The following is a 16,442-nucleotide window of genomic DNA, read 5'->3' as shown; positions in this document are numbered from 1 at the left end:
TAGCTACTTAAGGAAGGGCAGTTCTCTAAGCTAATAGTTATATGGGGAGGGGACCAGAAGGGAAGTAAACCAGGAGCACAGACTATTCTTCTGTGTCCACTGGTTGATGTTTTTCTTAATAAACCCTCTGGCTGACAGGGGGGCCAGACAAGTCTCTTTTTCTGAGGTTCACTGTATTAGCAAATGAAGTAATGCTAAAACAATTGCAAAAAGGATAGATTTGTCAATATTTTCATTTGACACAATGAAACTTATGATATGATGTAATTAAATTATTCATAATTATATTTACAAAAAAGAAAAATTCATGACATAATCCAGGTAGAATGATCCAGTAGTCAAATATGTGTGAAGTTTAATGAGATATATTTTTTTAAAAATTGTCAATAAATTCACCCATAAATATATCCGTGAGTATTTATATGAACTCATTTGGAGAAATATTGAAAGTTTAATTCATGGCCAATTTTGCATAAGGTTTAGACTTAGCCAAATGATCATCTGGCATTTTGTGTGAGAGATACTGCTGCCTTGTGTTAATAAATGAGAAACTTATTTCTAGTCAGTGTATCAAACCAAAAATAAAAGTGCTGTTTATTCTCAATAATTTCATGTTATTTCTAGAAATCTGGTGATTACCTTATCAGTTATCTATGCATTTTTTCCCTCAGAGTAGTTTCTATTATTTGAAGGAGAAATAAAAATAAGGAACTCAGAAAAGTTAAATAGATGTGCAATAAATTTGGGGAACAAATTGAAATGATCGGACATCATTTTGGGCTGGGATAAGTCATAAACGTACTTCAAGAGAATTCTTCCTCTCAGACTGTGGGTTTAATGAAATTCAACATGGGTTTTGAAAAACTTTAATTTTTATTAATAATTTTAGAAGTTTTCTAACACAAAGATAACAAATTTTTATAAATTGAATGCAATGTGTATACACTGAAACTAAGATTGTTTACTTTTTTAAGAGAAGAATTTGAAAATTCAAAAGCCATGATCTTAGAGCAATTGACTTATAATGTTTTGAGCGGGTTGAAGGGGTTCCAATTTTGGTAATGAGAAGAAATTTTTTTCAGTAAGTGTTGAGAAACTAAGAAATTAGGTAAGTGAATACTTCTTTTTCCTAGTTATTACATTTGAATATCATAAGATAGAAATAACAGAAAGTTACAATTATAAGCAAAAAAATATTAATTTTTTTCCTCCTCATGTAGACTATATAAAATTGCTACTGCCTGTAGAATGAGTATACATTTGCTCATTTGCATCAAGTATTCTTAGTAAAATCAAAATTTAAGAAGAAAGAAATAAAATGGTGTCAGCTCATCTAAAGAGAGTTTGCCTGGTGGTGGGTATTATGGAGGGCACGTATTGCATGGAGCACTGGGTGTGGTGCATACGCAATGAATTTTGGAACACTGAAAAAAAAGTAAAATAAAATAAAAATATAAAGAGTTTGCTAAAGATATGTAAAAAGAAGAGATACTGTGATTTTACATATGGGAGACAAGTGGAACAGACCAACCATAGGGCAGCACATCAAAGAAGAAAGTAGGTCAGTGAACCCCCTGGCAATACAATGAATTGCTGTTATTTAAAAGGATGGTCAGAGAGTTAAGCTGCCTGTGAACAAGAATGCCTGCGAGAACAATGGTAAATGAACAGAAAAGCAGGGTCAGAGCAAAACAGTTGCAAGGCTCAGAGTGTGAACTTCGTGTCCTTGGGTCGGGCAGAGGATGAAACGGCAGAACAATGTCGTCATTCAGAAGCTTCCTGGCGGCAGCAGGCTGTATAATGAGAAGCAAACTGAGCTGAGGATCTCCACAAAGTGGAGGAAAACAGCCTCAGGATATGGAGAGAACTGAGCAGAATTTGAGACTGGATGTTAACTAGCAACTCATCAGGATGAGCACTTTCCAATAAAAGAAAATTTTAAGTAATAAACACTGGGGAGACCACAATACATAAATCTATTTGTTGTAAAAGATATATACTCAATGGGATTAATTACCTGTATTTAGGGATCAGAGCAACATTATAAACTGGGGCAAGTATCATTTCTTGTTTCCATCTTTAAGATTTACTATGCATTTTCTTTTTCTTTTTCTTTTTTTTTTTTTTTTAGATCTTATTTATTTATTTGGTAGACAGAGGTCACAAGTAGGCAGAGAGTCAGGCAGAGAGAGAGGAAGGGAAGCAGGCTTCCTGCAGGACCCTGGGATCATGACCCAAGCCAAAGGCGGAGACTTTAACCCACTGAGCCACCCAGGTGCTCCTACTATGCTTTTTCTTGAATTGTAATTGCCAAGTCTAGATTGGTAATCTAAAAATGTTTAGGAGACTGAGAAGAACAAACTAACTTCAGACCAAGAACACTTTACTTTTTCTGCCATAGAAGATGTGACTTAAATTGGTGGGGCAGAATTTCATTCATCTGAAAAAAAAAAAAATGACTAGGTTGAAATTATGTATACTTTGAATGGGAAATACTTTTAATGAAAGTGAGGTTGAAGTCAGTTATTTTTTCACTTAAAATGAGCTGAGCATCTATGCTGTTTAGACATTGTTCCAGGAGTGAAAAATTTAATGATTTTTTAAAAAGATTTTATTTATTTATTTGTCAGAGAGAGAGAGAGAGAGTGAGTACAGGCAGAGGCAGAGGGAGAAGCAGGCTCCCTGCTGAGCGAGGAGCCGATGTGGGACTCGATCCTAGGACGCTGGGATCATGACCTGAGCGCAAGGCAGCCACTTAACCAACTGAGCCACCCAGGTATCCCAAAAAATTTAATGATTTAAACAGGAAAATAAAGTAAGTTTTTCAGGAAATGTTAAAGCTTACTTAAGAGATGTGGTTTAAAGTTTTATGTGAAAGTGGTCTTCAAGGCTGTAAACTTTTTGTCAGTTGTGTTTCCTTGTCTAGGATCAGGCATTAGGAATAAAGAATTGAGTTTTATCTCAGTTGTAGTTTTGTTAGATATAATGCCCTCCTTTATTTCTGATAATTTTCCTTGCTTTGAAGTTTATTCAGTCTGAAAGCATAATCAAGCCAACATGAGTTCCGCTTTGGTGAGTTACAGATAAACCAGGTGGAGTTGATGTACAAAGTCAACTTTATTTTTGCAGCAAATAAGGGGATCACAGGGAGTAACTTACAAAGCTGTGATTCCCTGAACAAGGGTGGATACGTTCCTTCCTTTTATTTAGGGTTAGGATAAGTATTTAAAAAGGGGGGCCTTGTCATCATATGTAGAGGCAGGCTTAAGGTTGTGCCTTACATACATACATGCCTATACATACATGCCTATACATACATTATATGTAATGTAAATGAGGCTTGTACTACTTGGGAAGAGTATTACAGTGAGGTAAGTGTAATTGTTGGTCATTCTCGAGGTCACTCCATGGTCCATCTGTGCAGGCCTAAGTTGGGGTTATGCTCAAATTGGTCTGGGTGGTCTGGGCAGGCTCTCTCTCTCAAGGGGCAATTTTGCTTTCCATTTGCTTGAGTTTAGAGATAAGCTGGAAAAGAGTTTAAAGAAAAATGCGGGACAAATTGTGAGTGAGTACAAACAGGTGGACAGTTAAGATCAAGTCTTGGGGTCTAGCTGGTGAAAAAGTAGTATAGCTACTCCTGCTTTCTTTGATTAATGTCAACAAAATATATTTTCTCCACTCATTTATAATTTTAATCTGTACATATCTCTATATTTAAAGAAATTTATTTTTTTTAAAGATTTTATTTATTTTATTTGAGAGAGAGGAAGAACAAGAGCAAGCATGAGCAGGGGAGGCAGGGAGAGGCAGAGGGAGAAGCAAATGTCTGGCCGAGTAGGGAGCCCGATGTAGGTCTCAAACCCAGCACTCTGAGATCATGACCTGAGCCAAAGGCAGTAACTTAACCAACCTATCCACCCAGGTGCCCCTATTTAAAGAAATTTCTTATAGACAATCTATAGTTGGGTCTTATATTAATAAATACCACACTATTTGTTGCCCATGTTGTTTGTCTCTATTTTTGTCTTCCACTCTTTCTTTGCCTTTTGTAGTTTTTATGGAGCATTTTGTATCATTATATTTTCTCTTCTTTCTTAGCTTATTGGTTATACTTTTAAAAAAAAAGTTAGTGGTTGCCCTACAATTTGCAATATACATTTACAACTAATCCAAGTCTACTTTCAAATAACACTATACCATTTCACAGATAGTGTGAGTACCTTATAATAATAATGCAATAGTCTTATTCTCTCGTGTACCTTATATGATCACTGTCATTTATTTCACTTATGTATAAGCATGCATAAACATATATAAAACATGTATACATAGCATACATAAATGAATATATTATTGCTATTATTACTTTGGAACATCAGCTGTTAGATCAACTAAAAATAAGGAAGTTAAGGTTTTGTGGTTTTTTTTTTGAAGTTAAGGTTTTTATTTTATCTTCATTTACACTTTCATTGATGTTCTTCCTTTTGTTATATAGTTCCATGTTGCTGATCCATGTTACTTTCCTTCTGTCTAAAGAATTTTGATATTTCTTGCAAGGCAGGCCTCCTGGCAATAAATTCACTCAATTTTTATTTGTCTGAGAAAGTCTTTATTTCTCCTTCTTTTTGAAAGATAATTTCACGGTGTACAGGATTGTAGGTTGCTGGGGTTTTTTTCTGTCAGCATTTTAAATATTACTCTTCATTCCTCTCTTGCATAGTTTCTGAGAAGTTGGATGTGTTTCTTATCTTTATTCCTCTCTAGGCAAGAATTTTCTCCCACTCTGGCTTTTTTCAGTATTTTTTTCTTTTTCTTTGATTTTCTATAGCTTGAATATTATATACAGAAGCATAGTATTTTGGATATTTATCCTGCTTGGAATTCTCTGAGCTTCCTGGATCTAACATTAATTAGAGAGAAATTCTCAAGTCATTATGGCTTCAAATATTGCCTCTATTTCTTTCTCTTTTTTCTCATTCTAGTATTCCCATCACCTGTATGTTACATCTTTTATAGATGTCCCACAGTTCTTGCATATTCTCTTTCATATTTTCCTCTTTGCTTTTTCAGCTTTGGAATTTTCTCTTGTTATATCTTCAAGCTCAGAGATTCTTTCCTCATCCATATTCAGTCTGCTAATGAGCCTGTCAAAGACATTCTTCATTTCTGTTACAATGTTTTTGATTTTCAGTATTTCTTTTTTATTCTTCCTTAGAATCTCCATTTCTCTCCTTACATTTTCCATATGTTCTTACAGGTTATCTATTTTTTCCATTAAATTCATTTGCATTTTAATTATAGCTTAAAACACAATTCCTGGTGTGATAATTCCAACATTCCTGTTACATCTGACTCTTGTTCTGATGGTTGTTTAGTCTTTTCAAACTGTGTTTTTTGCCTATAGGTTCCTTGTAATTTTTGTGGAAAGGTGAACATGATGCTCTGGGTAAAAGGAACTGTGGTAAACAATTTTTTTGTTTTGTTTTTTTTTTTGACAGAGAGAGAGAGAGAGCACAAGTAGGCAGAGAGGCAGGCAGAGAGAGAGAGAGGGAAGCAGGCTCCCCGCTGAGCAGAGAGCCCAATGCAGGGCTCCATCCCAGGACCCCAGGATCATGGCCTGAGCTGAAGGCAGAAGCTTTAACCCACCGAGCCACCCAGGAACCCCTTCAGATCTTTAGTAACATGGTGGTAAGGGTTGGGGAAGAAGTGTTCTATGGTCTATGAAAAGATTCACCCTTTTAGGGACGCCTGGTTGGCTCAGTTGGTTAAGCAGCTGCCTTCGGCTCAGGTCATGATTCCAGCATCCTGGGATCGAATCCCACATCGGGCTACTTGCTCCGCAGGGAGCCTGCTTCTCCCTCTGACTCTGCCTTCCACTCTGTCTGCCTGTGCTCGCTCTCACTCTCTCTCTCTCTTACAAATAAATAAATAAAATTTAAAAAAAAAAAAAAAAGATTCACCCTTTTAGCGAACCTGTGCTTGTGAACCGTAAACCTCACCAGTGCTTCTTGGTACCTCTCCTCCCCACTTAAGTGGGATAGGATGGCTAAATGGGATGGAATTTGATATTTATCTCCCCCTAGGTAGGTTAGTCTTTGATATAATTCCAGAAGGTTAGGCTCTGGTAAAAGCCTCCTGAGAGCTGAACTTGTTAAGAATAGAATGCTCTGTTTTTGAAAATGGCCACTATCCCCCTTCCTTTTGAAAAGCATGAGCTTTTTCTCAGAGTTTTACTGTGAGAACCTAGTAGAGCTCCAGGAGATAAAATACATGAGACTTTGAGGGCCCTAAACAGTTATTCTCCTGCCCCCGGAGTTTTTAATCTGTCCATCTGTCCACACTGAGCCTTCAGGCATTCATCAGTTAATATTAGCTCAGGTTTTCCTACCCTGGCACTAGTTTCCACATGGGTTTCTGCTCCAGTAAGTTGTGTTCCTCTATATCCACCTTTCTGTATTTCCATATTTTGGCAGTGGTTTGCTCTGTGACCTTGCTTCTCTAATGGATCTAAGAAGAGGTGTTTTTTTTTTTTTTTTTTTTCCAGCTTGTTCAGCGTTTTCCTTGTTAAAATAGAGTGGTGACATCAAAGCTTTTACATTGTGGCCTCTGGAGTGAGTCTATAAAAATGCTTTGAAAATCAGATCATGTTGCTCTCTACTCAAACAAACAAACAAACAAACAAAAACACCAAAAATATCTGTCAGTAACTTCCCAGAATAACAGCTAAAATGCTTATCACGTCCCCTGAGATCATATATTGTCAGGCTCCTCTTCCGCCCAGACCGACTTCTGCTATCTGAGCTTACCTCCCAGTATTGCCTCATTGCTGACACTCTAAGCTCATTGCTGTCCTGTGATCATGGCAGACACGCTTCAAAGTGTTTAACATTCTTGTTCCATTTGCGGGGAACGGTCTTCTAGATAGCTCCACGACTCACTCCTACCATCTTTACACCTAGTTGAGGTCATTTCTCCCTGTGAAGAAGCTCTGTTGTTGTCAGAGGTTTCTCAGTGAGATTGGAATCAGAGCTGGATGATTTGGCTATGTCATTGGGCGTATATTGACATCAGGCTATGGTAGCCTATAGAGATCATTGCTTCAGTAGAAAACTACCCTGCCTGGAAGACAGAGCCTTCTAAAATGCCAGCACAGGGCACTCTCCAATGGGCATGCTTAAAAAACACAGACAGCATTAGCTTCTGTGGTTGTAAATGCAACTCCCCTTTCGTTATTTTATTTTTAGTGCTTTCAAGGCTAACCACTGACTCCTGCTGATTGATGCATTCTTTATTTTAGACATGCTATTGTGTTCAATCAATGTCTTGCAAGCTAGGGAGCCGTTCTGTCCCTTTCTAAAGTGAAACTGCTCAACACATTTAGCTCCATTTATGGAGGCTTAGAAATTTAACTCTATTTCTGAGTTCATAGGGAATGCATTAGCTTAGAAGCAAAAAGGAGTATTGGAAGGGCGCTTGACTATAGAGGGCAAAAGAGGTACTCAGTTCCTCAAAGTGATTCTCATCCTAGGCTGAGTAGTAGGATTCTCACAAAATTCTGGCTCCTACCTCATACTTACTGACAAAGATGTGGGCACTTTACATTTTAAGTAAGACTAAACTACTCTCCAGAGATATTATTTGAATTCACACTTCTAACAGACAGTATGTAACTGCTCCTCCTACCCTATCTTCTCCTTTGTATTTACTGCTAAATCTTTTACCTAGGGTTTACTCTTGGGCAAGAGCTTTGGTGAAATGTATCATAGTCAAAATATATATAAGATATATAATATTCACAAATAGTTATTAATATCACATAAACATGCTGCCCCTAATTCTGTGTATGATGAAGAGAAATGCATATCACACATTTAATCCTCTCCAGAAAAATGCTTTCCTGAGTAATAGGGTATTAAATGAAATGACCACGTGTTGATTTGCGGTTTATGTTAACTGACCAGTCACCATATTAGAACAGAGATTAACTGTACTGCTTATATGTAATTTACTTCAGATAAAGTAGAAAATAGATTTAAGGTGAGTTCAGGTCATGATAATGTGTTTAGCTTTCATTCCGAATGAAATTGATATATCTCTTGATCTCTGTGACCCTAAGTGTATTAATGTATAGCTAGGCATTATAAATAAATGACAAGAATATTAAACAAATACATATGAAAGCATTTTGGGAAATGGAAAGCAGATTTTCTGTCTGAGAGATGATGGGACTGCTGATCATGTTTTCTTTGTTTATTTATTTATTTTTTAAGATTTTATTTATTTGAGAGGGAGAGCTAGAGCACAAGTAGGCAGAGTGACAGGGGGAGAGAGAGGGAGAAGCAGGTTCCCAACTGAGCAAGGAGCTTGATGCGGGGCTCAATCCTAGGACCTAAGCTGAAGGCAGATGCTTAACTGTCTGAGCCACCCAGGCTCTGCTGTACCATGTTGTAGGATACATTATATCCCTCAAGTATATCTAGCATGATTATTTTGATAAAATTTGAAGGGTCAAAATACCAGGAACCATTAGAACATAATCTTTTTAAAAAAGAAAAAGATTTTATTTATATATTTGACAGAGAGAAATACAGCAAGAGAGGGAACACAAGTAGGTAGGGGGAGTGGGAGAGGAAGAAGCAGGCTTCCTGCGAAGCAGGGAGCCCAATGTGGGGTTCAATTCCAGGACCCTGGGATCATGACCTAAGCCGAAGGCAGATGCTTAACAACTGAGCCACCCAGGTGCCCCTAGAACATAACCTTTATAGGGCCACTGAAATCACTCTTTTGTATGTAGTAGGCCTTCAGAAAATGAATGGCTGTTAATTGTATTTTGCAAATAGTTTTCTTATATAGAACTCAGACTTTCTGTTTCCTTTATCTAGTATATTGCTTAATAAATAGCTCTCCAAATTAGTATCTCCCAAGTTGGAGTTCTTTTTTCCCATACCAGAACTCTCCAAATGTATTATTTGTAGTACTGGTCTGTAACACATATTCACAGAATTAACTTCATTTATATATACCTCATCGCCCCTTGTTCCTCATCTCCATTTGGTCTATAGTTGTGTCTCTCCTGTGCCTAACACACACCAGGGACTTTATTACTTTACGGTGTTTAACTCCTATATTTTGATGACTACTAGGTCTCATCTCCCAAACTAGACCATGATATGTTTTCTGTGTCTCCCAGAATCCTGTCTCAGGTTTGAGCATGGCAAAGAGAAAGGCTGCTTCTTTTCTGACCATCTGAACATTATTTGTAACTTGGTTCTATTCTGGGAATGTTCCTGGCTGAGATTAAATTCTGTTGTATCTTTCTGATTCCAAATTCCATTAAAAACAGTAGCAATAACAAAAGACTGACAAATTACATCTCAATCTATCAGCTATGTAAAATTATTGCAAGGAATGTAATAATAAAAAAGGCGCTTATGATCTTAGCGCTTGATGTTCCCTCAGGTTTTAAATTGGGAAAAGGTCAATGACAAGGCAAGACTGGGTCCTGGTGACCCAGGTGAAGAGCCCCCAGTAAGAATTAGGGACCAAGGTTTATGTCCCAGCTCAGCCAATGAGTGCTGTGTGAATTTAAGCAAGTCATTTGCACACTGATATTGCTCCTTCATCTTTAAGCTAAAGAGATTAGATCAGGATTCATATTCACAATTATTTGTGGGTCAGAGACCCCTCTGAGATTCTGCTGAAAACTATGAGCCTTTTTCCCCCCAAAAGCACAAATACAACTATAAATAGAGTTCCAAAAGGGTCAGAGACTCTGTAAAATCCACCCACATATTCCCTAGAGGACTTTAGAATGATTTTTAAGGTCTAAAGTATGTGGTTGGGGAAAAAAAAAAAAAGAATCCATTTACATTTGCTACTCCCAGGTGAATTAGTTTTTAAAATGTGGATTTGAGTCATTTATGTCATTAGAAGTCATAATTGCTTTTTTCGTAATTTAAAGTACACATAGCAGAGCAAATTTTTCAGTAGAAAGAAGATCTCTTTTATGGATTAAAAGCATCTGAGGGTCGGCAAGATGGTCAGTGTCTCCTGTTACACAATGCAGGCCTCCTTCTATGACCCATCTCAGAGACAGACATTTAGCTTAGACTTGAATCCATATAGTGATGAAAGCTCACGCACATGTTTATTGTTGGGCAAAGAGTTTAGGAATTTTCTTTTCTTTATTGAGCTATAATCTGTCCTCACTACATCAATGTCCACTCTGTCTGCTCTCAGGAGCTACTTAGATAAATTTCAGTTCTTTTTCCAGTGTGTTAGGAATTCAATGGCAGTCTCTTTGTCCTCTCTTAGTTACTTAGCAGGCATTCCAGTTTCAAATACAATTGTTCTAGAAAAGCAATTTCATAAGACTACTTTAATCTCAATTACCTTCTTCAGTGGAACTCTTGAAACAGAGAGCTCACAATCAGGCAGCATATTCCAGAAAAGTCTGTCAACCTATGGTTAGGGAGCATTCCTTAAAGTGCTGCCTGCTGTTAGGAATGCTCTGACACCACCAAGAGCCTTGTCTCTAAACAGGTGACTCTGCTGGGTTGTGTTGGAATTGTGATCACCTAAAGCCCTTAACTGCAATCAGTTGAGGCCCCACTCATTCTCTATTTCTTAGAGGCAAAGAAATCTTTCTAAAAACAAACTCCGTGTTCAGCAGCATCTTACCCACATCAGCCTATTCCCTGCTCTTGGAAAGCTTTGGGAACACTAGTTTTATCATTCTTCATGCCATCTTTCCCTCCGGGTGTTATGTCATCTATAAATGTAAATAAGCCTGGCTTTTTTTCACTCCAAATTAATTGATAAACATATTGACCTATGGCTTGCCAAACATAAGCTTCCCTCTGTGGATTCATTATTCATAACTCTTCACTCAGTCACTTCACAACTTCATCCAACTCACTTTTGACCACCACCTGATCTAGAGAATGGAGAAGAGCAGGAGGATTACGTCCTGTTTGGAGCAACATTTATTTCCATTCTTTTTCTTCTTTTACTCAGTCTTGTTTCCTTTGCTCCAACTCTGTTTTCTTCATTCCTTCATACTGCATATCTTGACCTTACCTTTGGTTCCTTCGCCTGTGTTCATTTGCTATGGAGAAGAGAATGCCTATTGTGTTTTTTGGATCTCTTGGCTTTTTCTTGTGTGCAGGGCTGGCTGAGTCTGTTTGCTCCAGGAGCCTCTTTGCTGTATGCTGTGCAGAGTCAGTCCTGAGCAGGCAAGGTGTTTCAATATATGCTTTTAGCATTCCAGGGAGGAGGCGGCTCTGAGGATTTTCTCAGGCCCCCAGACCAAGTCGTTTTCTTCCACCTTCAGAATTACCTTAATATTAAATGAAGGTTTTAAGAAAATGTAAATATAAAGTATCTGTGTGTTTGGGAAAAGGAGAAGGGCATGGGAAGACAGAAATTATTAGATAGTCTTCACAGACCTCACACAGACCTGTTAGTACTGCTGCCTCCATAACCAAACAAATATTACTCATAGGAAAAAAGACTCAAGACACAAGTTAACCAACTATCCGTTATTCAGTGGAATGATGACATGAATATAAATTGCTTTGAGAACCAAAGAATGTGTGGTTCTGTAGAGATGTTCATGTTATCAACTCCCATCTCACCAAATCTTTCACTTAGAAATAGTTAATGTCACTCATGAAAAAGGCTAAGAAACACGTCTTCCCAGGTTTGCCCAAGTGGTGATTTTACTTTTAAAAAGGCTTCCTTTTATAACACTGTGATCATTATTGCGTGATAAAATAAATTAAAAGCAAATAGGCCTATACTCAAGTAAGGGAAATGACTAATTATTTAGTAAGTTGGACTTTTTGGTTACCATATTTTCTTAATGTTTCAGCCCCTCACATAAATGAATCAATGTTGCCATTAAGTTACTAACTCTAATTTAAAGAAAGTTGTCTTAAACACAACTTTATTACTGTGTAGTTGCCTTGTGGGTGAAAGGGATGAGCTCTGGAGGTAACAGAACCTTTTCAGACTGGGAGAGGTACAGACAATTTCAGCATAGGAGAGTGAAATGTGGCTGTATGATTATTGTGCTTTAATATTCCAGAAGGAATCCCAACATTGTCTAAGCAAGGTTAATGGGTACTGTAAACCTATAATAACTCCTAGAGAATGACAGGAAAATCTGTATCAGCATCCAGAAAAACTAAAGGTGAAAATGAGTTAGGGTCTCCTGAAAATAGAACTTTTATGCCTCATTCACTATTTATTCAATCAGTCATCAGTGTACTGAGGAAATAGTATGTGTCATAACTTCTCTTAAAACTACACTGTCCTTATATCCCTGAACAAATCACTTACCTTCTTTGAGTCTAAATTTCACCATCCAGGTATTTCTGTCATGGAGTTGTGAGGTTTAGTGACCAAGGTATATGAGACCCTAACAGAATAACTGATTGGATGTTTATTGAATGAATGAATTCCCTTACCTTCTCCTTAACATTTAGACATCATCTTCTTCCCACCCCGTAATTCATAATATATAAGATAAGCTCCATTTGTTAATAATAAATGTCCATCTACTGTTTTGGGTCAACAGGAATTTTGAGTGATCTGTGTTTACAGATGAAATTAAAGTATTTAAATATTATTACAACTGATCAAATATTTTTGCAAGATAATCCACCAAGCCCAAGGATGTTGTTCTTTGCCAAACAGCATTCTGTGGATTGCTGACTACAGTACATGCAAATCCACCTTTTTTTAAGTTTTTTGTTTCATAACAAATATGAGCAGTGACTTCCTTTCATTTATCAATTCTAACCAAATACTTTTCAGTAATATTTAGAAAAATCTTATAAATGAATTTTCTAAAATATGAAACATGTATAAAATTTTTCACCTTAACTAGCAATGCATGGAGTGTCTGCTCTTATGATGTTTTAACAGAACAGGACCCAAGTGAAACAGGAGGTAATTCTTAGATTTTGAGTATATGGTTGTGGTAGTTGCCTTTTGGTTTATACTCCAAATTTGGGTTAATTTTGAAATCTTGAAAAAAAAATATGCCAAAAACATAACCAAGTTATTTTTTAATTGTATCAGCCATTTATTCAATCAATATGGATGAGTACATACTGTTTGCCGGGCATTGTGTCTGAGACCCCAAACTGAAACTACATAATCTTGACATCAAGAAGTTTGCTCTAATGAGAAAGATGTGTAAACAAATCAGTTCTGTATGGTAATTGATACAAGAGAAAACGATCCAAGAACTGTAGGGAAATATGAAAAAAGCCTAGCTAAGTCTGTGTAGGGAATGAGAGGAGCCTTCCCAGAGGAGACAAGCTGAGGCAGCGGCATGAGCCGGAGAATATCGGGTGGGTGAGTACGAAGAGGCTATTTGGCAGTGAGAAGACAACGAGAAGAGCGTGGAGGCTTGAAGGAGCCGGGAATGATCAGGGAATGTGGAAGAGTAGGTTAGTGTCCTTAACTAGTAACTCATAATTTACTGTGAAAGGGGGAAGCAGGAAGGGCTGGGAAGGAATGAGGCCAAATAAGTAGGGAGAGGCCAGGATCTTTAAGCCTGTGGAGCAGGCAGAGGTGTGCCAGTGTTTTGCTTCTCTGTGGGCTGTGGGGGAAGTTACTGGAGAATTTTGTATACAGAAGTTTCGTAATCAAATGAATATGTTCTGATTCCTGAAGGAGACTAACAATATCATGATTCTTTTGTTGTTTACAAGTTACAGAAATGGCACACACACCCCTTTGTTCCTAGGGGTTTCTTCAATGGTTCTTGTTGTAATGGAATTCAGGGATGCCAAAAGAAATATTTGAACTAAATGATATATCAGAATTACAATAAGAGCCTGTGAGCGGATTTTTAGTTAACAGGTTTTTAATAGGCTGTGAGGCAATTCTTAATGGAGAAGATTTAATTATAAAGGAAGCCTGTCTCTAATGGAAATTTGGCTGGGTGTGTTTTGATTTTCTCAGTGAATTAAAAGGTTTATATAGGGTTAGATGGTTGAAATTCTTGTGGAAAACATGTATACACCAGAGAAAACTTTCCATTCATTTTCTTTATCTCTTGCAGCAAAGCAATGAATCTGCTAGAAATAAATTTCACTTAAATAGAGCATAATTTTTTATAATTTCAGGGGTTAAGCATCTGAAAGGCCAGAGTGAATCAGCATTCCCTGAAGAAGAAGAAGGTGTAAACGAAAGAGAGGAGCAGTGGGAACATTAATTACGGGTCTGCAGCAAGAAGGCTTCTTGGGAATAACTGAACTATTAACTTTTCTGACTATCCCATGGAAGGCCACTCCTTGACCTCCAGAAGCATTCTCCACCTCTGCTCTCCACACTCATACAATAGTAATACACCTCCTGGGAAGCTCTCCCTTGACTGAATTTAGAACTAAGTACAGATTGTTCGATATTACAATTAAAGAATAAACATTTATTTTATGGTGATTTTTCTTTTTAATGACATTTGCATAGACATTTGCAAATACGTAAGTGTTCTAACTTTAATACTACGGAGCTTAATCTCTCATGTCCTACTGATGTGGTCTGCCTTCTAAGGTCAAATGTAAATAGCTTCACTTTAAGAGTAAAAAATAAATATTAAATACATTTAGACATGGTGTGTCCGGGTTTAACTTACAGAGGAAGTTTTTAAGGAAACTTTTAAGTTTCATTTATCATGTTTCTGTATATAGAACCATATGTGGTATTTATTTCCGATGAAGAAATCCTCAGTTTCTGGATTCAAAAGATCATAATGTATTAGTCTTTAAGTATTGACCATCCTTTTTCTCCAGCGTGTTAATGGCTAAAGGACTGCAAAGGTCTCATTTTTCTGAGCTCTGAGAGATATATTCCCCAGCATTTCCACTAGCTATTAAGAAAGAAAAATGCTAAATCTAAAATAAAATATGCCAAAATCTCCCCTGCCGCTTTTTTGGTTATTACTTGAAATATGAGCTATTTCTTATTGAATTTTAAGGAATCATTAGTATTTTATAAATCTTCTATTATCGTCAAGTAAGAAATTCCATTAATTAATGGATATAGTCATTCATTAACTCAATAACTATTTTTAATGAGTTTATCTCGAGCAAACGACTTTGCTGGGGGTTATAAAAATAAAGAAAAGATCATTTCTTGTTTTTAGAACTGATAGAAAATATATATATATAGAACTGATAGAAAATATAAATATATATATATATTTTCTATCAGTTCTAAGGACAAGAAAATAAAGTATCAGTATAAAGCAAGATTTTCCAGAACAATATGTATATATAAATATATATATATATTTTTTTACATATATATATGTATATACATATATATGTGTGTGTGTGTGTGTGTGTGTATGTGAGTGTGTGTGTATTGAATAAGGCTTTTGGTTGTTCAAAGTTCTGGCTCCAGGACAACATTAATTATTTTTTAAAGATTTTTGTTTACTTATTTATTTTAGAGAGAGCTCAGTGTGTGCGTGGGCAGGAGGAGGGATAGAGGGGGAGGGAGGTAGGGAGAGAGAGAGAATCTCAAAAAGACTCTGTGGTGCACAGAGCCTGACACTGGGCTTGATCTCACAACCCTGAGATCCGGACGTGAGGGGAAACCAAGAGTCAGTCACTTAACTGACTGAGCCACCCAGGTGCCCCATTAATGATTTATGGCATTTCAAGGTAAAGTATCTGTGCCACAAAATTTAGTGAGGTTGGTGGAATGCCCCGTTTGGTTCCCACACTGATGATATTGGTGAGGGTCAATGTTTCATGGATGAAAAAAAAAATGAAAGGATTTCTCAGAAGTCAATAAAGAGGGAAATTGAGATGGGAGGAAAAAATGTAAATGTAAAATCCATTGTGGGATCTTATGTCAAGATTCAAAGAAGTAAAACTGTTGTTTTTAATTTTGAATGCAAGTTTATAATACAGAGATTAAGAGAAATATATGAATCTATTAGACAATGCAATAGAGAGAACATTTTTCCCCAAGAAAATAAATGCAAAACTCATTGATAACTAGTATCACCAAGTATGAATGAGTACTCTAGTTCTAAGTGTCTTTCCTCCTTGCTATGCTCCTTTCCTTTCTTTCTTCCTTTCTTCCTTCCTTCCCCACCCCCACCCCTAGCTTTTTATGGGTTTTGTTGTTGTTGTTGTTAAAATTGATTTCAATCAAAACTTTCAGGAGTTTCTAGATCACCTGCTGTGACTATTCGTTTGATTTCCTAAATTTCTTTCTACTTAAAACATGATTAAGACACAGATTTATTTTCATGATTTTGAATTATTTGTGGAAAACATTCTGGCGCTCCTTGAGACTATTTGAGATACCCCAAAGTGCTAGAAAATAAAATTTGCCCTTCCCTTTCCTTGAACACACTTTCAAAATGTGTTGCTGGTTTTTGTTTTTGTTTTTTGTTTTTTGTTTCAAAAGGA

At 36.8% G+C, this 16,442-nt stretch overlaps 1 protein-coding gene across 1 annotated transcript in view; it reads left to right on the top strand.

Annotated features, from left to right (window-relative positions):
* PPP1R1C (protein phosphatase 1 regulatory inhibitor subunit 1C) overlaps positions 1 to 14,920 on the top strand; it is a 116,528-nt gene extending 101,608 nt beyond the window's left edge. Inside the window, exon 5 of the mRNA XM_004768944.3 lies at positions 14,142 to 14,920. Coding sequence (XP_004769001.1) covers positions 14,142 to 14,230 — 89 coding nt within the window. The 3' untranslated portion in view covers positions 14,231 to 14,920. The remainder of the gene's footprint in view (positions 1 to 14,141) is intronic.
* The last annotated feature ends 1,522 nt before the right edge of the window (positions 14,921 to 16,442 follow it).

Source organism: Mustela putorius, unplaced genomic scaffold (assembly GCF_011764305.1).
Source record: "Mustela putorius furo isolate JIRA1106 unplaced genomic scaffold, ASM1176430v1.1 tig00003869_pilon_pilon_pilon, whole genome shotgun sequence".
Lineage (NCBI taxonomy): Eukaryota > Metazoa > Chordata > Mammalia > Carnivora > Mustelidae > Mustela > Mustela putorius.
This window is presented reverse-complemented; position numbering and strand designations above follow the sequence as displayed.